A 20,691-nucleotide genomic window follows, 5' to 3' on the forward strand; every position below is an offset into this window, starting at 1 on the left:
CACCTAATGGACTGAAACATAATGTCCCACAGATGTTCTATTGGGTTTAAGTCAGGGGATCGTGAAGGCCATTCAATTGTTTCAATTCCTTCATCCTCCAGGTACTGCCTGCATACTCTTGCCACATGAGGCCGGGCATTGTCGTGCATTAGGAGGAAACCAGGACCTACTGCACCAGCGTAGGGTCTGACAATGGGTTCAAGGATTTCATCTCGATACCTTATGGCAGTCAGAGCACCATTTCCTATGCAGTAGATGTCTGTGCGTCCCTCCATGGATATGCCTCCCCAGACCATCACTGACCCACCACCAAACCTGTCATGTTGAGCGACGTTGCAGGCAGCATATCGTTCTCCTTGTCTTCTCCAGACTCTTTCACGTCTATCACAGCTGCTCAGGGTGAACCTGCTCTCGTCTGTAAAATGTACAGGGCGCCAGTGGTGGACTTGCCAATTCTGGTGTTCTTGAGCAAATGCCAGTCGAGCTCCACGGTGCTGGGCAGTGAGCACAGGGCCCACTACAGGACGTCGGGCCCTCAGGCCATCTTCATGAAGTCTGTTCCTGATTGTTTGGGTAGAGACATTCACACCAGTGGCCCTCTGGAGGTCATTCTGTAGGGCACGAGCAGTGCTCAGCCTGTTCCGCCTTGCACAAAGGAGCAGGTATCGGTCCTGCTGATGGGTTGAGGACCTTCTACGGCCCTGTCCAGCTCTCCGAGAATAACAGCCAGTCTCCTGAAATCTCCTCCATGTTCTGGAGATTGTGCTGGGAGACACATTAAACCTTCTTGCTGCAGCACATGTGGATGTGCCATCCTGGAGAAGTTGGACAACCTGTGCAACTTCTGTAGGGTTAAGGAATCGCCTCATACTGCCAGTAGAGATAATTACTCAAGCCAAAAGTAGCACGAGTGGAAAACCAGCCAAAAAAGATAAAGATGGAGAAACTTGAAATGACCTCCACATGTAAAACCAGTCCTGTTTTGAGGGTTTTCTAATTGTTGCCACTTTAGTGCACCTGTTGTTAAGTCCATGAACACCAATACAGCTGAAAGTGATTAACAATGACCTCAGCTGCTTAACCAACCAGAAAATTATCAGACAGGTTTAATTGATTTCATGCCAGGCCCAATAAAAAAGTGTTCCTTTAATTTTTGTGAGCAGTGTATATTATCCTGTTTAGGGCAATTCTCAATAAGCTGTTTTGATATTGCTATCAGTTATTCCCTTGTCTGAACTTTGATTTAGAACTTCCTGTCTTTCACTTTATACTCATTTATAGACATCACGATCAGGGAGTTTACACACCCAGCCACAGTTGAACACTGTTGATAATGTCCCTTCATCCAAGTTCCACCTTAGACATTGGCTGTTATAAATTCCTTTTGAGTTTCTGACAAACTGTATAAGGTGTATAAGGTTTTGATACTCAAGGAATTTGATTTTGACATTTAATTTGGTGTAGCCAAATTATCAAAACACCATTTTGTTTTCTGTATGGGCACCCACAATTTAGGCATTTCTTTCCGTTATCTCCATAGTGATCCTTCCCAGAATTCCATGGGGTGTGCTCATTTTTGACCTCATTTTAGCAACAATATGAAGGTCGCCCCGGACATTTCCAGGGTATCCTAACCTGATGGACAAGCCCTTGTTTCCCTGCATTAAAAGAATATTTATTTTGTCTTTCCATTTTTTCAAATCTCTGCTCTTTTTTCAATATGTAAATTTTTGATTGTGTGTTAGTTTTGACAAAACTAAACTTTGGTTCCTGGTTTTGACCTTAGACCCGTTCTTTGACCTACAAATCTCCCGATCCCATTCATTTTTCTTTTACACTTTCTTGGGGGACAGGTCACTGGTGTTATTAAACACCTTCATATTGAACTATTTTCCTCGACAAGGTCTTGTCTAGCAGTCATGCTAGCCGGAATTATAGACAGAAGGCCTTGTACCCAAACTGGAAGACAAAGTGAAACACCTTAGTTAATGGGTAAATCCTATGCTTCCAACTGTAAAGGGATAATTTGTTGCAATGTGGAATAAATAAGGAGTAGCTAGAGGACATTCATGTGGATATGAAGAGAGAAATATTACATTTTGAATCCAGACCCCAACTGTATTTTTTTAACATTGTATTGAATTTATTAGAAGAAAGTAATATTCCGTAGAAGCAAGTCAAACTTGACAAAACTAAGTTCAATTCAGCCCCACCCTTGAGAAAGAGAGCAAGGCCAACAGCCAGAGTAAATTTTAAGAGAAGATAAAAAATGGGAGAAAATCCTCTTCCCAAATTTAAATGCTTATTTCAAAATGTTATTGATTAGATCCTGTCAGGTTTTTAAAAAGTTTTGAACAGATCCTTTATGTGAGAATTTGATTTTTTCCAATTTCAGATAATATATATCATCAGCTATCCACTGACATATGACTGACTGATTCTTCCAGTTGAGCAAGACAAGTCTACGTGCCAATAGTGTAGTAAAGGCAATTACAGTTTGTTTGTTCTTCTCCACTTTAAGCCCATCTGGGAGTCCACCAAACACAGCAGTTAATGGGTTAGGAGGGATTGTGACACCAAAGCCGTCTGAAAGGCATTTAAAGATTTTGGTCCAGAATGATGTTAATTTGGTGCGGGCCCAAAACATGTGACCCAGTGAGGCCGGTAGTCGATTGCAGCGTTCGCAGGTTGGATCTGTCCGCCGGGAAACCTTTTGGACAATTTTGAATTCTAAATAAATGAGGTTATGATTAACTCTAACTTCTTATAAAATGATTTCTTAATGTATATGGGAATGCTTTGGAATAGAAAAAGAAGCTTAGGAAGGATATTCATCTTGACAATGTTAATTTTTCCAGCTAAAGTGAGGTGAAGGGTAGGCCATCTATGCAACATTTTGTTTATAAAGAGCTTTATGTTTACTTGTGATGTTTACCCCTAGGTATTTAAACTGATCTGCAATGATGAAAGGGAAGGTGTCCAAACCTTTACTCTATTTAATTCATTAATAAAGTACTACATACAAATTAAAATCCTTCTTTCTAGTATTACAATTTGATATTTTTCTACTTTAAATGCAATTCTTATTTATTTTTTAAAGAACCTTATGATTATGTGCTGTGAAACACACTATAAAGATATAGAAGACACTGGTAAAGAGCAGAAGAACAACTGGAGCCAAACAGAAAGACTTCCATCTTCATATCATATTAGAAAGGAGAGTTCATTCCCAACTTGGTGTCAAACTGCAGCTTCTGCCTCTTCTGGTATCGCACCCTCATTCTGGGAAAAGAAGAGACTAGGCAATATGAGAAACCAGAACTGTAGACGTGGACTGGATTGCTTTTATTCAGAAAACCTTAACTCCATATGTCAAGTTACAGTAGCACTGATGTAGGGTCTTGGTGAAGATGATGGAGGTGCAGTGTTTAGTGGTGTTGCTTCAAAGTTCTTGGGACAATGATTCAACCCCCAGTCATCTCACTGAGAGGGCTGTGTACACTGGTAGGATTATCTGAAGAAGGTTACAGGCCTCCCCTGTCATTGCCATATGCACACACACATAAAAATAGGTTTATAGGGTAATTACGGTCACTTACACAGATACAGTTCTTCTTTGCATGATGTAAACAACATGCAAACAATACATTACCACTCCCTAGTGCCACAATTAGCAAATATAGATATATATATATATATATTGTGGCCCCGGCGGGCTGGAGCCGGCGGGGCGTAGAGGAGGCGTGAGGAGGGCTTGTGCCTCCTCCAGACCGCGAGGGGGCGTCCGTCCTGGTTCTGTTGGGGGCCACGGGTTGAGGGCATGGAAGCCCTTCCCTGTAGGGGCCCGTGGTCACCGCCAGGCGGCGCCCGATGCCGGTTTATCCCGTGCGGTTGCCGGTTGGGGCTGGAGCCCGGCGGGGCGCTTGGAGGACCGGAGGAGGGCGAGTGCCTCCTCCAGGCGGAGTGGGGGCGTCCGTCCTGGTTAGGCAAGGGGCCTCGGGTACAGGGCTTTGAAGCCCAGCCCTGTAGGGACCCGTGGCCACCGCCAGGCGGCGCCCCGGTGCCTAATTATCCCGGGAGCCCGGCACTTCCGCCACACCAGGAAGTGCGGGGGGAAGACTTTGTGTGGCACCGGAGAGCTGCCAGGAAGACAGCCGACACTTCGCCACGCTTGGGCGTGGCTAGAGGCGGAAGCACCTGGGGCTCATCCGGGGCATTATTTAAGGGGCCGCCTCCCTCCAGTGATTGGTGGAAGTCGGGAGGAAGAAGGACTGAGCTGGAGAGCGAGGACAGGAGGCGGCCAGGAAGGCACAAGAGACTGTGGGCCCTGGACTTTGGGGGAATCGGTGCAAGAAGGCACTGGGGTTGCGTGAGTGCACTGAACTGTAAATAGTGTCAATAAACAGTGTGTGGAGCAAAATATGCTGTCCGTCTGTCTGTGCCGGGGCCAGCCTTCACAATGGCGCCCAACGTGGGGCCAACCCCCTGCTAAAAGGGGGGGACCCCGTCTTTATAAATATTTTGTGAGCGGCCCGGCGCAGCAGCGGACCCACACACTGGCAGCGGGAGCGCCCGTGCGCCCAGCGGGCGTTTACCGGAAACCGCCGCCGGAATGAAGAGAGGCCATCCCCGGGTGCGGAGGAGGAGCGGGCCTCGCTGGAGCGCAGCGGGCTCCGAAGTCGCGCTGTCGACACGGACAGCCAGGCCGGCGTGGCGGCGCAAAGGCCACACCGAGGTGGGGGCCTCGGCAAGACGGGATCCGGGAGGTGAGTGCCCTGCCCTGCAGTAATCGGCCCGCCGGGTCGGTCATACCTTGTTTTCCACAGGGAGGGACAGACCGGATCCGTCTGTGGCAGGAGCGCGCCGGGCCACGGGCTGTCGGCAGTGCGGCTACGGAGGCAGCAAAGGAGGCTGCGGAATCGAGCCTCTGCGGCTCGAGGAATCGCTGCAGCTACAACGCGGTGAGGAGGCACGTCTCCGTACCCAGCGCAGGGGAGACAAGATGGCGCGGGCGGTGGTCCCGCCAGCTGACAGGCACGGGATTGGCGGTGTGTCTTGCGTGCCCGCCGATGATTGGATAGAGGCGGGCCCAAGGAATGCCAGTCTCGTGCCAAACCGAGACCCGATTGGGCCAGAGGGAGTGGCCCAGAGGAGGCAGGCGTCGCGTGGAGCTGATGGACAGGTAAGCCCACCGACGTCTGTCTCTCTCTTCCACCAGCGGCTCGGCGTGCGTCGGAGGAGTCCCTTCGGCCCGCCAAGCCGCCTTTAGAGGAACTGCTACGTGTTCTCGCCGCTCAGTGTGAGCAGCTGATGGAGATGGCGGTCGCGTCGAGAAAGCCACCGACTGAGACGGAGGATCGGGCGCGCGCTGGAACCGGAGGCAGGCGGAACACGGCGGGAGTGGTGAGTGTTGCCGTTCCCGTAGAGCAAGGGGGTTCGCGAACATGGCGTGACCGATTACGGGACGACCGGCTCAGTAGGCAACCTCCCAACAGCGGATGCGGCGGTGCAGACAGCTAGCGAGGCAGGAGCTCGAACACGCAAGGGCTGGTAGGATCGGGGCTGCTGAGTGCCCTGGGTCCTAGCGCCCTGCGCTTCAAGCCTGCAGCTGTCTCCTGTCGCTCTGCCTGGACGCAGACGGGCTGGATTTGAGCTTTGCTGTGCTCAGACCCAGACCGTCAGCGCGTCAAGAAAGAAGGAGGAACCGAAGGGTGAATGCGGTTCCTCCGATAGGAGAGGACGCGGCGCTGGAGTGCGCGCGTCCGAGAAGGGCCGTCCTCTGGATGGGCAGAGGAGATCCCTGGGCGGCTGGGCGACCTGCCTGCGAGCGGTGCGAGGCCGGCGAGCGGGCGGGCATGGAACCTGCGGCGGAGGACTTCAGCAGGCAAGTTGGGGGCTGTCGGAGGGGGCAGGAGCACGGTCGATACGGAGACCGACGGGGCGCTCGGGATGAGTGTCCTGGCTGTGCTTCTGGCCCTCTTTTCCTTTATTTTACAGGCCCGAAGCCCGGCGGCGCTGAGGCCGGCGTCGACAGGGACCTGCCCTCCTGGAGCGGGCCGCTCCGCGGGAGTGCTCCACGCCGGGAGGACTACGGTGACCCGCTGGGGAACAGCGGGGCGAGCGCGCAGACCACAGGGGCGTTTGCGCGGGCGAGGGTGCGAAGACAGATGTCCCAGGGTGCCGTGTTGGACCCTGGGGACATAGTAGGACCCTCGCTGGGGGCGTGCTGCCCTTCGGGTTGTGCCGTTCGACCCACGTGTCCTCGCTAGCGGTGGGGCACTGTGGCCCCGGCGGGCTGGAGCCCGGCCGGGCGCCAGGAGGACGTGAGGAGGGCTTGTGCCTCCTCCAGACCGCGAGGGGCGTCCGTCCTGGTTCTGTTGGGGCCACGGGTTGAGGGCATGGAAGCCCTTCCCTGTAGGGGCCCGTGGTCACCGCCAGGCGGCGCCCCGATGCCGGTTTATCCCGTGCGGTTGCCGGTTGGGGCTGGAGCCCGGCGGGGACGCTTGGAGGACCGGAGGAGGGCGAGTGCCTCCTCCAGACGGAGTGGGGCGTCCGTCCTGGTTAGGCAGGGGCCTCGGTACAGGGCTTTGAAGCCCAGCCCTGTAGGGACCCGTGGCCACCGCCAGGCGGCGCCCCGGTGCCTAATTATCCCGGGAGCCCGGCACTTCCGCCACACCAGGAAGTGCCGGGGGGAAGACTTTGTGTGGCACCCGGAGAGCTGCCAGGAAGACAGCCGACACTTTCGCCACGCTTGGGCGTGGCTAGAGGCAGAAGCACCTGGGGCTCATCCGGGGCATTATTTAAGGGGCCGCCTCCCTCCAGTGATTGGTGGAAGTCGGGAGGAAGAAGGACTGAGCTGGAGAGCGAGGACAGGAGGCGGCCAGGAAGGCACAAGAGACTGTGGGCCCTGGACTTTGGGGGAATCGGTGCAAGAAGGCACTGGGGTTGCGTGAGTGCACTGAACTGTAAATAGTGTCAATAAACAGTGTGTGGAGCAAAATATGCTGTCCGTCTGTCTGTGCCGGGGCCAGCCTTCACAATATATATATATATACACTATGGGGCTTTGCCCCTGTTTGCTTCACTCAACAACCCCTCCCCCTCACCAGCGCTACGCGCCATTGTGAAGGAGACACAGCCGCTCCTCCAAAACCCCCTCTTAAATGGTGTTGCAATGGGAAACAAATGCAGGGGGGTTTTTTTTACCTCCTTTTTGCTCGATCAGCTGCTGGGTTGCTGCTGCCGTGCCGCGTGATCTGCAGTTTGCTCGCTTAGGAAATTATAATTATAAATATAAACACATTACAAGATGAAATGCTATCAGCACATCATAACTAAAATGTCTATCTTTTATACACAATATAAGGCTTATTTGCATAAACAGCAGCTGATTATGTTATTTTCAAATTTTATGTTGTCTTCAAAATTTTATTTTCCTATCTTTTTCCAGTCACTTGAGGCATAGTTTCTCCTAAAATGTAAAAAAAGAAGCCCATTAATTGTCAAAACCTTGTAGAAAAAGAAGTGTCTCACCATAATTTAACCATTTTGGGAGGCTTTAAAACATCAAGTTTGTCCTGTCCAGTGCAAGTTATGATGTTAACTTTGCCAGTGAATTTGACAAGCCCTGGGCAAGGCAAAGTCAAAGGAAGTGAAAATGTGTATTGTTATCTTTTCAGTTATTGATCAGGTTTAATGATACTATTTGTGAATGTATGAATATGTAGCTGCAGTTAAGACCCTAACTTCACTATAGTCTGGGTAACAAAACATGCAATCAGGTGACAGCAAAGGAGAGAACAGCAGAAGTGACAGTTAACTGCAACTATCCTGAGTACGTTATTTGGATTCATGTTACACTAAACCCACTTATCCATGTTTTTAATATCACACTTTACCCCAGCAGCATGAGATACAAGACAGGCATGTAAACTTTAACAAGGTTCAACTCAAGGCTAGTGGTTTTAATGGTGCTCTGGCTGTGCAAATACAGGCAGGTGACATACATGGGGACAAGCTGACTTGGCCGATAAAGTGCAGGAGATGGATGCTTAAATTTTCTTTTACCCAGTTTTAATTGGAAGAAAAAATCTGCAGCATATCTTGTGAGTTATTGTTAAAGATAGAATCTGACAAAATAGTTTTAATAATGTTCAAAATAGCAAAAAAGGTGCAGTGACAGTACAACCTCCCAGGTTTGCGCCAAGAGGAGGGCCTGACTACTAGTTTTCCTGAAGGTTTCATGCCATATCCCAAAGATGCATGTGCGGGTGTAATGTAGCGTAGTGTGAATGTGAGTGTGTGCACGGGTTACCTTGTGCTGACCTGGCTTCACATACAGAGTTGGCTCTTGTTTTGTGCATGATGTGGCTGGGATAGCCTCCAGCTCACATTGACACTGTAATGGAAAAGGGAGCTAAGAAAACAGATGGATGAAGTATTTCCAGATGTGCTGGCCTTATTTTGGAATATAGCTGGAATATTTTCTTGCAATTTGAAATGCAAGTTACTTTAAAAATTATTAAATATTCCTCTCTCTCTCACACTGTATGTATATATATGCAGAAATAAATAGTGTTATAAAACTTCTCAAAACCTATAATACTCATTGATTGTTATACAATTTTACGTATATATGCAAAGTACCATATGTTGTAACCTACTCATTCCAATCTGTCAACTGTATTGCAATAATCTAAACAGAAGAATGTCTTATTATCATTTATTACCTGTTATTATGGGATAGTCTTTCAAACATGAAGGTTGTGCCACTCAAAATTGGCCAGAATAACTAAAGATATTTGTCTGTGCTATGCAGCTTTGGCTTTGAATTTTTACTACATACACACTAACTACAGTGCCCTACATAATGTTTGGGACAAGGACATATTTTCAATTGATTTACCCCTCTACTCCACAGTTTAAAATTACAAATCAAACAATTCAGATCTGATTAATGTGCCCATATAGAAACATGGTCCCCCATTTCAGAACACCACAAAGTTTGGAACAATTGGCGTCACTGGTGTTTGTGATTTCTCGGGTGTGTTTCATAGCTTCATTAGTGCAGGCAAAAGATACCTACAGTAGGCTTGCTTCTACTTATAGACTACACTTGGAGTCTATAGTGGCCATTGTTCAATGTGAGGACAAGAGCTGTACCAATGAAAGGCTGAAAAACAAGAAAAAAACCATTAGAGACAACTGTTACACTTTAGGATTATCTAAATCAGCTGTTTGGAATATCATTAAGAAGAAAGAATGTACTGGTGAGCTCAGTAATCTGAAAGTGACTGGTTGGTCAAGGAAGACCTTCACTGCTGATGACAGAAGAATCCTCACTAAGATAAAGGAATGCTTCTCCAATAGATCAGAAACACTCTTCAGATGGCAGATGTGAATGTGTCAAAGACTACGATCTGCCGAAGACCTCATACTATAGAACTATAGTGGCTGCTGAAAAAATCAAGAAGGTTGCGAATTTGTGTGTATTGTATGCAAACTTCCTTTGGAAAAACTGTCTAAGCGAGCAGAAGTAGTTACTTCTACTTCTACGCTGTTATGATGATGTACTGAAAAACTCTGCACACATGTCATCTCCCCACATAACACAGAAAAATCTGTTGATAATTAGTTTACAGATAAATTCTGTGAAAAAATGACTTGGGCTCCATTGTGTATTCAATTGTTTTTGTCTATTGAAATCATTCTTAATTACTCATCTCCTTGCTCAAGAGGGTGTAGGAATGGGCTGGAGCCTGTCAAGGCAATATCGCATATAAAGTAGGAAATAACTCATAAATTACTCAGAAACATGTTTCTATAGTTTAACTTCACTCTACTTTAATTAAATGTAAACAATATATGCCCCAAAATGGAGTCGCTGTGTTTCACAGTAGATTGCATGCCTTTCACTTTCTACTGCATGTGTTTCAGCATATGGTGTATGTGTTTGAAGGTTTCAGAATGAAGTGTATATGTTTCACTATAGATGGCATGCATTTTATGTATATAATATTCAAATTTCAGTGTACATTGTAAACATTTTACAATATAGTGAATGCATTTCAAAAATATATGTATGTCACTAAAGAGTGTATACTATATTGCCAAAATTATTGGGACGCCCCTCCAAATCATTGAATTCAGGTGTTCCAGTCACTTCCATGGCCACAGGTGTATAAAGTGAAGCACCTAGGCATACAGATGGCTTCTACAAATATTTGTAAAAGAATGGGTCGCTCTCAGGAGCTCAGTGAATTCAAGCATGGTACTGTGATAGGGTGCCATTTGTGAAATTTCCTCACTACTAAATATTCCACGGTCAACTGTTTGTGGTATTATAACAAATTGGAAGCAACTGGGAACAACAGCAACTCAGCCACGAAGTGGTAGGCCACGTAAAATCACAGAGCCGGGACAGTGCATGCTGAGGCGCATGGTGTGCAGAAGTCACCAGCTTTCTGCAGAGTCAATAGCTACAGACCTCCAAAAGCTCAAGAACAGTGCGTAGGGAGCTTCATGGAATGGGTTTTCATGGCCGAGCAGCTTCACCCAAGCCTTACAGTAACCAAGTGCAATGTAAAGCACACCACCGCTGGACTCTAGAGCAGTGGAGACGTGTTCTCTGGAGTGACAAACCACACTTCTCTGGAGGTTGCCAGGAGAACGGTACTTGCTTGACTGCATTGTGCCAAGTGTACAGTTTGGTGGAGGGGGGGTTATATTGTGGGGTTGTTTTTCAGGGGTTGGGCTTGGTCCCTTAGTTCCAGTGGAAGGAACTCTTAATGCTTCAGCATATGAAGCCATTTTGGACAATTTCATGTTCCCAACTTTGTTGGAACAGTTATGGGATGGCACCTTCCTGTTCCGACATGACTGTGCACCAGTGCACAAAGCAAGGTCTATAAAGAAATGGATGAGTGAGTTTGGTGTGGAGGAACCTCACAAATGCTCTCCTGGAAAAATGGTCAAAACTTCTATAAATACACTCTTAAACCTTATGAAAAGCCTTCTCAGAAGAGTTGATGCTGTTATAGCTGCAAAGGGTGGGCCAGCTCCATCTTAAAGCCTATGTATTAAGAATGGGATATCATTAAAGTTCATGTGTGTGTAAAGGCAGGCGTCCCAATACTTTTGGCAATACAGTGTATCTCAACATATGGTGTATGCATTTACATAAATAGTATAAGCGCTTCAGTATAGTGTATGCATTTCACTACAGAGTGTATGTGCTGTTAAGAATGGTTCATTGCAGAAAGTACAGCAAAGACAGTAAAACATGCTCTCAAGAAGACCCGACAATCAGGTGTGGAACCCAGTTTAACTCCCTTGTCCCTTGACAAACACACCAGATGTTTCTTCAGGACAAATGCTAAAGCAATATGTTCCCAAGCTGCACATTGCCATGCGCCAGTACATTGTTAACAGCCTTTCATTCCACACAATGTTCACAACAGAATCTAATATCAACAGTCTCAGTAAGAGCAGAAGACTAAACCACTGCCTGACCTCGCTCCTGGGTCTGGAGTTCACTTGCTAACAAGGCAAGGATAGAAATCTGCTGTTGTGTTGAACCAACGTGCAGGACCAGGCACTTATGAAGTGCAATCACCAGAAGTGCAGGTCTCCAAAAGAAACAAGATTTGTCTTTCATCCAAACCTGCACAGGAATACAGATGAGGAGGATGAACTCACTGAGATCACACAAAATAAAACCACCGACCTCCAAGGTTCACCCAGAACAAATCTCTCAACAAAAAGCGGATAACACCACCATATACAGCACCAGAAGTGTTAGAGCTGTCATACTTCCTGTGAAGTATAAGGATTTTGTCCTGAGCCAATGCTTGAGCTCCACTGGAAGAACAAGTTCTGGAACTTCTGGCCCCAGAATCAGCTTGAGGGTAACTGTTTGTGGACATCTATTATCTATTTTACAAGAACAAGTTACACTGTTTTGTTGCCACCTGTTAATCAGAAAAACATAGCTAAGGTCAATGCACTGTATAGTCAGTTGTAAGCAAATCAAGACGTTGACTTTGCATATTCCAGTGTCACTTTAAAATATGATATGGTATGTTGGAGAACCTCTGGGTTTTATTAGAATATGTGCCGAATGTTGATTGGGTCTTGAAGTGATCGTATGTGTCTGGGTGTAGCAGCAGCAGTTGTGTGGGAGATATTGTTTGACAAACTAAATGCGAGCGCCTGTGCAACGTTTTCCTGCTAGAGTACAATGGCGTTCACAAATGAAAAAAGGAACACAATAAGTGGAGATGTCGGCCATACGTGGAGTCTGCGTTGTTGAGACATAGTGGCACAGGGGCGCCTTCATCAGACTTCCACAAAGCTGGCCACAATAGTATGCATTTAATTTCTGTAAGCAGAAAAAATGTGCATTAATCAAAACAATAAAAAACGGTGTGTCACATCGACTGACGTTACGGGCAGCAGACGAGTGAGTGCGACAAATCTTAGAAGCAACGAAGAGAGCTCCATAATGATAAAAAAAGGAAATATCTAAATATTGATCAAAGCAAGCAATTGCCAAACTACCAAAGATAACATATGTGGTTAAATCAACAGTGGAAGAGAGAACTGGCGAAATACTACCAGTGTCGTCAATGCAGCAGATTATTGGATGTTCGGGGTTCGAGTATCGCGGCCCCTTGGCCTTCCTGCCCACCTCTTCCTAATTGGTGACGGCCACAAGCTTATTAATAAAGGTGTAGAAAGCAAACTGGAAGCCCCAGGCGATATGCAGTATTTGTTCAGAAATAAGTAAATAAAAGGGCGTGGGTCTGAAAACGTTACATTATTATGTCATTGTATCCCCGAATTGTAACAGATTTTCCATATACAACGTTTTTAGTTGAAGTTGTTCTCAGAAGATTGTTCTTTTGAACAACTTTTTGGTTTCACTGCAGGTTTTAATGCCGATTAGTTATGATTCGGTGTGAACTTTTCTGATTCGTTTTGTGTACTTTGTGGAATCATTGCCATTTTTGTTGCTTCAGATTGTTCGTTGATGCCAACTGCGCAGCTCGTAACGACCCACCGAAGCCTGACGACTGACGTCCGATTACAGCGCGACGCGTACAACTTTGTGTTTTAAGTTTGGAAACCAACAAAAAAGGACTACGTTCAAAGTCCAGTTTGTCCAGTTTTTTTGGGAAGTCGTATACATATATCATTTGCCTCTATTCAAATTTTTTACTTATACAATATATGAGACAGACCCGATGTTTTAGAGAAGAGTAAAAAAACGACATGGAATCCTTTTTTTCAGAATGGATTTGCACTGCTCTCGTAACGACCGTTCAGTATCTAAACCCTCTCCATCGCGCACTCATCAGTCCCGTCTTTTGTCTTTTGAGCCAGTTCTTTACAGATCCGTCAATGATAAATGCTCCCGAACCAGTTTTCGGTAATTAACTAGCTCTCTTCTTAGCCACGGGCTTACGGATTTGCAGACGACTTGCATTCAGGTTCATGGCTAGTGTGGTACTGACTCCTTCAGAGTCAGATTTACAAATACTGTATATGAACCCAAAAGAGTAGCTTATTCACTATTCAATTGACAGCAAGCACATTGACTACTGATTATGCTTCATATCTCATCAGCATTCTTTACACACAGATTGGTAAGGTACATATTTGGCTAAGAAAGAACGTTACATTTATAGCGGCGTGAGAGAGCGGAGATTTGCTTTGCACCCTCCATGTGTTCTAAATTTGCTGTTGCAATTTCACAATTCAAACTCATTCAATACAAATTAACGTACTGACTGGTGTACAAGAAAACGGATTTCTATTTTGACCTTAACTGAAATATTTAGTTATTTTTAAATGTGTATTAATCAATTTTAATACAGACTGGATAACAAGAAAAACAAAAGAATATTTTATTTAAGGTCAAATTTTAGTTTTTAAATATTGGAGTTTTTTTCTTAGTCTGATCCCATTTTTTATAAAACTGAAAACAGTTTATGGTCTTACCTTTATTTATAAATGAAGTCCATGCTCCTATCCTGTTCCCCAAAAATCTCCGTCACTTTCTTGTAAAAGTTCTCCTTATTTTCCTTTAGTTTTAAAAAGTCTTAATCTTCCATTTTGGCAGTTAGTCTGAACAATAAATAAAAATAAACGGACCGCTGCAGTGCACTTGACTTTCTGATATCACTAACTTATTGGCGCACAGAGTCTCTGTGTAAAACAGCAAGCAGCTTGCACCTGTTGGGCTCACATGCGCCTCCTTCAGTGCGTCACGATACTGTCTGCCTCACCTTGTGCCATTTCACTGCAGTTTTATCTCCAATCAGCAAGACTAAATATGTCACACATGTTCATTAAAGATATTAGCCAGACTGTGGAAAGTCAGGGTGTATAATAAATGCGTGTACAAATATTATATTGGCGACATACAGCGAGACAGAAACAGGCATGCGCCAAATGCAGGCATCAACCTGCGAGGGAGAGCGCAGTCCAAGTTAGGCTCTGCTGGCCGCTGCCGCAACTCGCGTATAAAAATGATCAAAATTATTGGAATCATACAGAAAACAAATTCATAGTACAGACCAGTGGACAAATTTATTTTATATTATCATTATTCTTTTTTTTTTTTTTTTCATGATGACGCCCCTCTGACCGCAAGTCCCTGCATTGCAACAATATGAAGTAGCGCAACAACCGGCATCTGTCTGAGAATACTGTTTCATTAATTTTGTGCATGCTCATACAGGTTACAGAGGCACATTGAGGATAGACAAGGGTAGTGAGGCGTGGAATCACCCAGGCCAAAATAATCAACCAACTCCAGACTGGAAGGTCAAAATCCTTTCAAATTTCATCTGCCATTACCTACTGATAAGTTTTAAGTTATTCTGACCTTCCAGTCTAGAGTTGGTAGTTGGGGTTGGTGATTGTTTTGGATGGGTGACGCCAACTTTGTCAAAATTACCCCCTACCTATAATTGCCTGTAATCATACGATCTCCATAGGCTTTCCTAATATACTGCTCAAAAAATGACGGGGATACTTAAAACACACCTCACACAGCACAGCATCAGATTTTGATGATTGAAATATTCAAGTGGAAAATCTTTACTGAGTAATAATATGTAGTTGGTTGAGAACAAAATGATGTAACAGCGTTCAATAGAAACCAAAATCATCAACCAATTGAGAACTGGATTCAGAATCACATCGAAAATCAAAGTAAAAAATTGACATCTCAGGCTGATCCAACTTGTGTGAATTTGATCACGGGAACTCATAATCTGACTGACCCTCATGTGCCTGTATGCACTGCTGACAATGTCTGGGCACACTCCTAATGAGAAGGTGGATGGTGTCCTGGGAATCTCCTTCTAGATCTGGATCAGGGCATCAATGAGCTCCTGCAGTCTGGCACTATACTTGGCGACATCTAAAGCAGCGGTACATAACATCCCCGAGGTTCTCAGTTGGATTCAGGTTTGTGCAACATACAAGCTAGTCAGTGGCACCAATGCCTTCATCATCCAGGAACTGCCTACACACTCTGCCTGCATGAGCCCGGGCATTGTCCTTCACCAGAATGAACCCAGGGCCCACTGCGCAAGGTCTGGCAGCAGTTCGGAGGAATTCATCCCGATTATTGACAGCAGTCAGAGTAATTTTGGCTATAGCACATAGACCCTCCAATGATACACTTCCCTAGACCATCACTGCATCCGCCAAAACGGTCATGCTGGATGATGTTGCAGGCTGCGATATTGTTCACCACGGTGACTCTTTCACGTTTGTCACACGTGCTCATGGTGAACCTAGGTGGACTAGTTGGAGCTGCCAAAAGTGTTTTCTCTATCGAATGCCAATCGAGCTGCAGGGTGATGGGCTGTGAACACGGGTCCCAGTAGAGGACACCGGAATCTCATGTCACCCTACTGGTGTCCGTTCCTGACAGTTTGGTCAGAAATGTGCACACCACAGCCAGCTGGAGGTAATTTTGTATGGCTCTGGCAGTGTTCTTCCTGTTCCTCCTGGCGCAAAGGAGAAGATGCCAGTCTTGCTGCTCTATTGATGCCATTCTACAGCCATAGCTCATCTCGTGTAACGGTCTGTCTCCTGGTATCTCCTCCATGCTCTTGAGACTGTACTGGGAGAAACAATAAACCTTGCAATGGCACATATGGATGTGCCATGGATGAACTTACCTCTGCAACCTGAATTGGCATACATGTACTGGCCTCATGCCACCAATAGTGACAAGGACACTAGCAAAACACAAAAGAAGCAGAAAGGATAAGAAGAGAGCAATAATCTGTGGCCATTACGTGTAAAACCATTCCCTTTTTTGTTAGGGGTAGGGGTGTCTTGCTGTTGCCTCTCTAGTGTACCTGTTGTCACTTTCTTCTGCGCCAAAGCAGGTGAAGCTGATTCTCGCTTAAGCTTCCTATCTTGACAGACATATCCATATCCCTGAAGCTTCATTGACTTGGTGTTAGACTATGATGATTATTTGAGCAGTGACGAAATCAATTCATAGCACTGCATATTTACCTTAAGAAAGATAACTGGCTTGGGTTACGTGCCTGCTGGTGTTTGATTTGATAGGGAGAATGAATTTAGTACAACATTATGCATTTATGTATATCTGTTAGGGGCAATCGTGCATCTCCCAAATGAAAAGCCAATATGCCCACCAGCCCTGGAGCAGATATACCTAATGAAGTGGCCTCTCTAAGATTGATCCATCTGTCTCTTTTCAGTACTATCTATCTATTCTGTAAACCATTTTCCAAGAGACTTAACCAGCAGCAAAAGAAGTCAGTCCAAGAAAGCACATCAGTTCTCACACAATCATTTTGTCTGGGGCAATTCTGAGTTTTAAATTGCAGCCTGAAATTGCGCCTGGGTGTCAGCTGGGTAAAAAAATCGATTGGCCAAATGGTTGAGATCGATCTTATATAAAATGATATTGATCTGTCAAATCCTGCCATAGGTCTATATTTATCTCTTTTTTCAGAAGACAAACATGTCTCATTTTCTCCATTTGTCACAGACCCTCCCTCCTGCAGGTGTCTTTCTAATTTGATATAAGCCAGCTGCGCTGCAGTCCTCTCGGTTCAACCGTCAACAGCTCCCAGAAGCGCTTACGTCAAGCCCGAGAAAAGAGGTTTGGATCGGACAAAAACACTATTGAGATCAAAAAGAAATCAAGGTAAAGCCATGTAAGGTATGAAATTCTATTAAATGCAATATAAATTATCGAGACACAGCAGTCGGTGGCGAAGTTGATTTATTCAAAAGAAATGGAGCATGAGAAAGGAAGCAAGCTTCTAAATAGTTAAATGCGTGCTCAAAAAAATAACACAATCGCTCTGAATTTCCATTTGTAAAGATATACGCCCTTACAACGTCATTGCCATTGAAGGCTGCCGAAAGCTGTGGACGGGCTGGAGAAAAGCGTCACCGTCGGTGGGACGTAGTAGTCTGTGGCTGCACGATCTGCCTTACCTGCCACATTGCCAGATTTCGCCCTCGTGCAGATGTTAAAAACGTCACTGTGTCAATCAAAGGGGCAGACGGAATAACTTGTAACGGCTGAACACGCACATACATTCGTGTGTAAAAGCATTTGTTTACTTTTTACCGAAGTGCAATATCATATAGTGTTTTTCTGTACCTTTCAACTTGCATTTCTTATCAAGTACACTATACAGTATATTGAAATTGACATTACTTTCACAGTATTTAACTATCATATTGTTGTATGCTACATCAGAAATACAATACTATATGTGACTTCACAAGGCTACAAAATTAATGTGATGTAGACGTACGCTGCTGTTGAATGATAGCAATCAACCATTTCAACTTTACAGTAGTTTCCTACATTTTTACATGCTATCTGCACTACTACTCAGTAGTCCAATAATTTGCTCTGTATTTGCTGAAACTATGTTAGCTAAATACACTGGGAAAATCTTTTCTGTAATGCTAAAAGTTAAATGATTATTGATACAGTTATCAGTCCTATCCATTGACACAATGTCAGTGTTTAGTAGACGTATTTCGGCTTGGCTGGTGGAAAAGGAAAAGCTGAGTGTCTGAAATTGGGTGTGCTACATGTTCATCTGTTTATCGAAAATCACCCCACTATAAAATCAGCTTTCATAACCACAAAAAAAAAAAAAAAAAAAAGCGTTTGTTAGCCATCTTTAAGTTTTTGTTTCTCATGCTGCTAAGGTGTGGGAGTCATCAGGAGCCATTTATAGTGTTGCTGCAAATAGGGCGTTCCTTATGCAAATATACCAACTTTATGTAAATTTAGTTTTCTGTGCCTTTGTGACATTTATAGTAATGGAAGTATAATTCATGAAAATAGACTTGCACATTGAAACAATACTAACAAGTAAAATACTGCTTAAACGTAAGGTTATGTGCATTTATCTATTTAAATGTTTTAAGTATTTATCTATTACAGTTTTTTGACTGTGAAAATATACAGTTAATGTAATGTATTTTTATTGGATTTGGTTTTACAGTGCATTCACCTATTTCCCTTCAGTTTTGAAGTTACCTAAAGTCCATCTCCTGTCCACCCCACTATTTGATCACTTATTCTCTGTGCCTGTGGTTCTCTGTGTGAATAAAAACTTGTACAAAATCAAATAAGCTTCCATCTGTAATCCTGTAGCCAGGATTTCAATATTAACTTTCATCACATAGAAGTGAAACGGTATGAAAATGCACAAACTGAAAATATTCCACAATGCAATGTGGATCAGTCCTAATGCAATTTTACAGTAATTTGCAATCTTATGACAGAATATGCGGCTTAGCCCAGCCAACACTGAATAAGGGACCCCTTTTGCACCCTGGAATGAACTAAACATGATCTAAGCACAGTGTGAGACCCTACCTTGTCAAAATAATGAGGGTTAGGGTGAGGGTAGGGGATACCAGCAATGCTGATAAACCAAAATGCTCTGGTTTGCCAAGAGAAGTATTAAACGTAATTATTTATAAATGTTTTTCTTTACCCAATAGAGTCATACCTTATAACAAATTAAAATTCCATAACTTCTCACATGGCCATTCATTATCTGATTAAGATCCTATCTCGTTAAGACCATCAGGGTAGATTGTTCCTAATTTTTTAATCCAGCGTTTCTCAACCCTTTAGTATTTGCGACCCGAGTTTTCATAACAGTTTTAATCGCGCCCCCCTAACATTTTTTTGAAATGTAGATGCATATTTTATTATACTTACTTAACTTTTATCGACATTTATCTAACTCTATATCTATTGTTCTAGTATCAGAATGTAGTTTACGTTAATTTGTTTTGCTTTCAACAGATGTTTTTTTCATATTTTTGATTCTTGTTTTCTTTTTTTCACATCTTCACGCCCCCCTTTTTGTTACTTTGCGACCCCCCTAGGGGGGCCCGCCCCCCAGTTTGAGAACCACTGGCTTAGCCTGCTGTGAATATACAATACATTTTTCAATACAGTATTTCATTGTGAAAAATAACAGTTAACTTCTGTGAAATGCTGGCAATGTTGTACAGTGCAATGTTCAGTTTAATATACTGTATGTACACTTCAATGAATTTTTATTTCATAGACCTGTAATGCAAGCAGTGTTTTTGGTTTGCACTTGTTCAAAAAAAGTGATTTTGGAATATTCTTTGAGTAGAGATGGATCTACTAGGAAACTAATGAAGATTATGCAGTCCCCAATGCCTGGGGACCCTGAAGCAACTTTAGTCCACATTGCTTAAATATTTGGGTGTTTAGTGTATGAGAAGAGGCTTTTATTACCTCTACCTGTAGTGGTTAACTTTTTAAAAAAGGTTTTGTGATCTGACATGAAACAACCACATTGAAGATCATAACAGTGGTTACCCTGACCCCCATAAGAGGCTACATAACAGCTGTAGGGCCCCAAATGTAGGTTCTCCACTGTCTTTGAGTGTTTTTATATATATACAGTGCCCTCCATAATGTTTGGGACAAAGACACATTTTTCCTTGATTTACCTCTCAGCTTCACAATTTAAAATTACAAGTTAAACAATTCAGACATGAATAAAAGTGCACATTGCATAATTTAATTTAAGGGTGTTTGCATGCATTTTGGTCACATAACACTTTTTCTCTATGGTCCCCACACCCCCCATCTCAGGACACCATAATGTTTGGGACTTTGCAATGGCGGATATATCAAAGTAGTCGTATTTAGGACTCTGTCACATATCCCTTGCATGCAATGACTGCTTGAATTCTGTGATTCACAGACATCACCAAGTTGCTGAGAATCTTCTCTGGAGATGCTCTGCCAAGCCCCTAATGCAGCCATCTTCCACCCCTGCTTGTTTCAGGAACTTGACCCCTTAAGTTTTCTCTTCAGCATATGGAAGACCTGCTAAACTGGATTTAAATTGGGGGAATGGCTTGACCATTCAAGAATCTCCCTTTTTTGCTTTGAAAAACCCCTGTGTTGCCTTATCAGTATGTTTGGGATGTTATCTTGTTGGAGGATGAAGCGTCGTCCATTGAGTTTTGAGGCATTTACTGGAATTTGAGCAGATAAGATGTTTCTGTGCACCTAAGAATTCATTGTGTGACTGTCATCAGCAGTTCCATCATCCTTGAAGATTAGTGTGCCAGTGTCGGTGGCAGCCATGCAAGCCCAAGCCA

At 44.2% G+C, this 20,691-nt stretch overlaps 1 protein-coding gene across 6 annotated transcripts in view; it reads right to left on the reverse strand.

Annotated features, from left to right (window-relative positions):
* Positions 1-3,040: 3,040 nt before the first annotated feature.
* LOC120542878 (transmembrane protein 94-like) overlaps positions 3,041-20,691 on the reverse strand; it is a 47,457-nt gene continuing 29,806 nt past the window's right edge. For all 6 annotated transcript variants that reach the window (XM_039775588.1, XM_039775587.1, XM_039775589.1 and 3 more), the window contains one exon: positions 3,041-3,282. In XM_039775588.1, coding sequence (XP_039631522.1) covers positions 3,210-3,282 — 73 coding nt within the window. In that variant the 3' untranslated portion in view covers positions 3,041-3,209. The remainder of the gene's footprint in view (positions 3,283-20,691) is intronic.

The sequence above is a fragment of the Polypterus senegalus genome, chromosome 13, assembly GCF_016835505.1.
Source record: "Polypterus senegalus isolate Bchr_013 chromosome 13, ASM1683550v1, whole genome shotgun sequence".
Lineage (NCBI taxonomy): Eukaryota > Metazoa > Chordata > Cladistia > Polypteriformes > Polypteridae > Polypterus > Polypterus senegalus.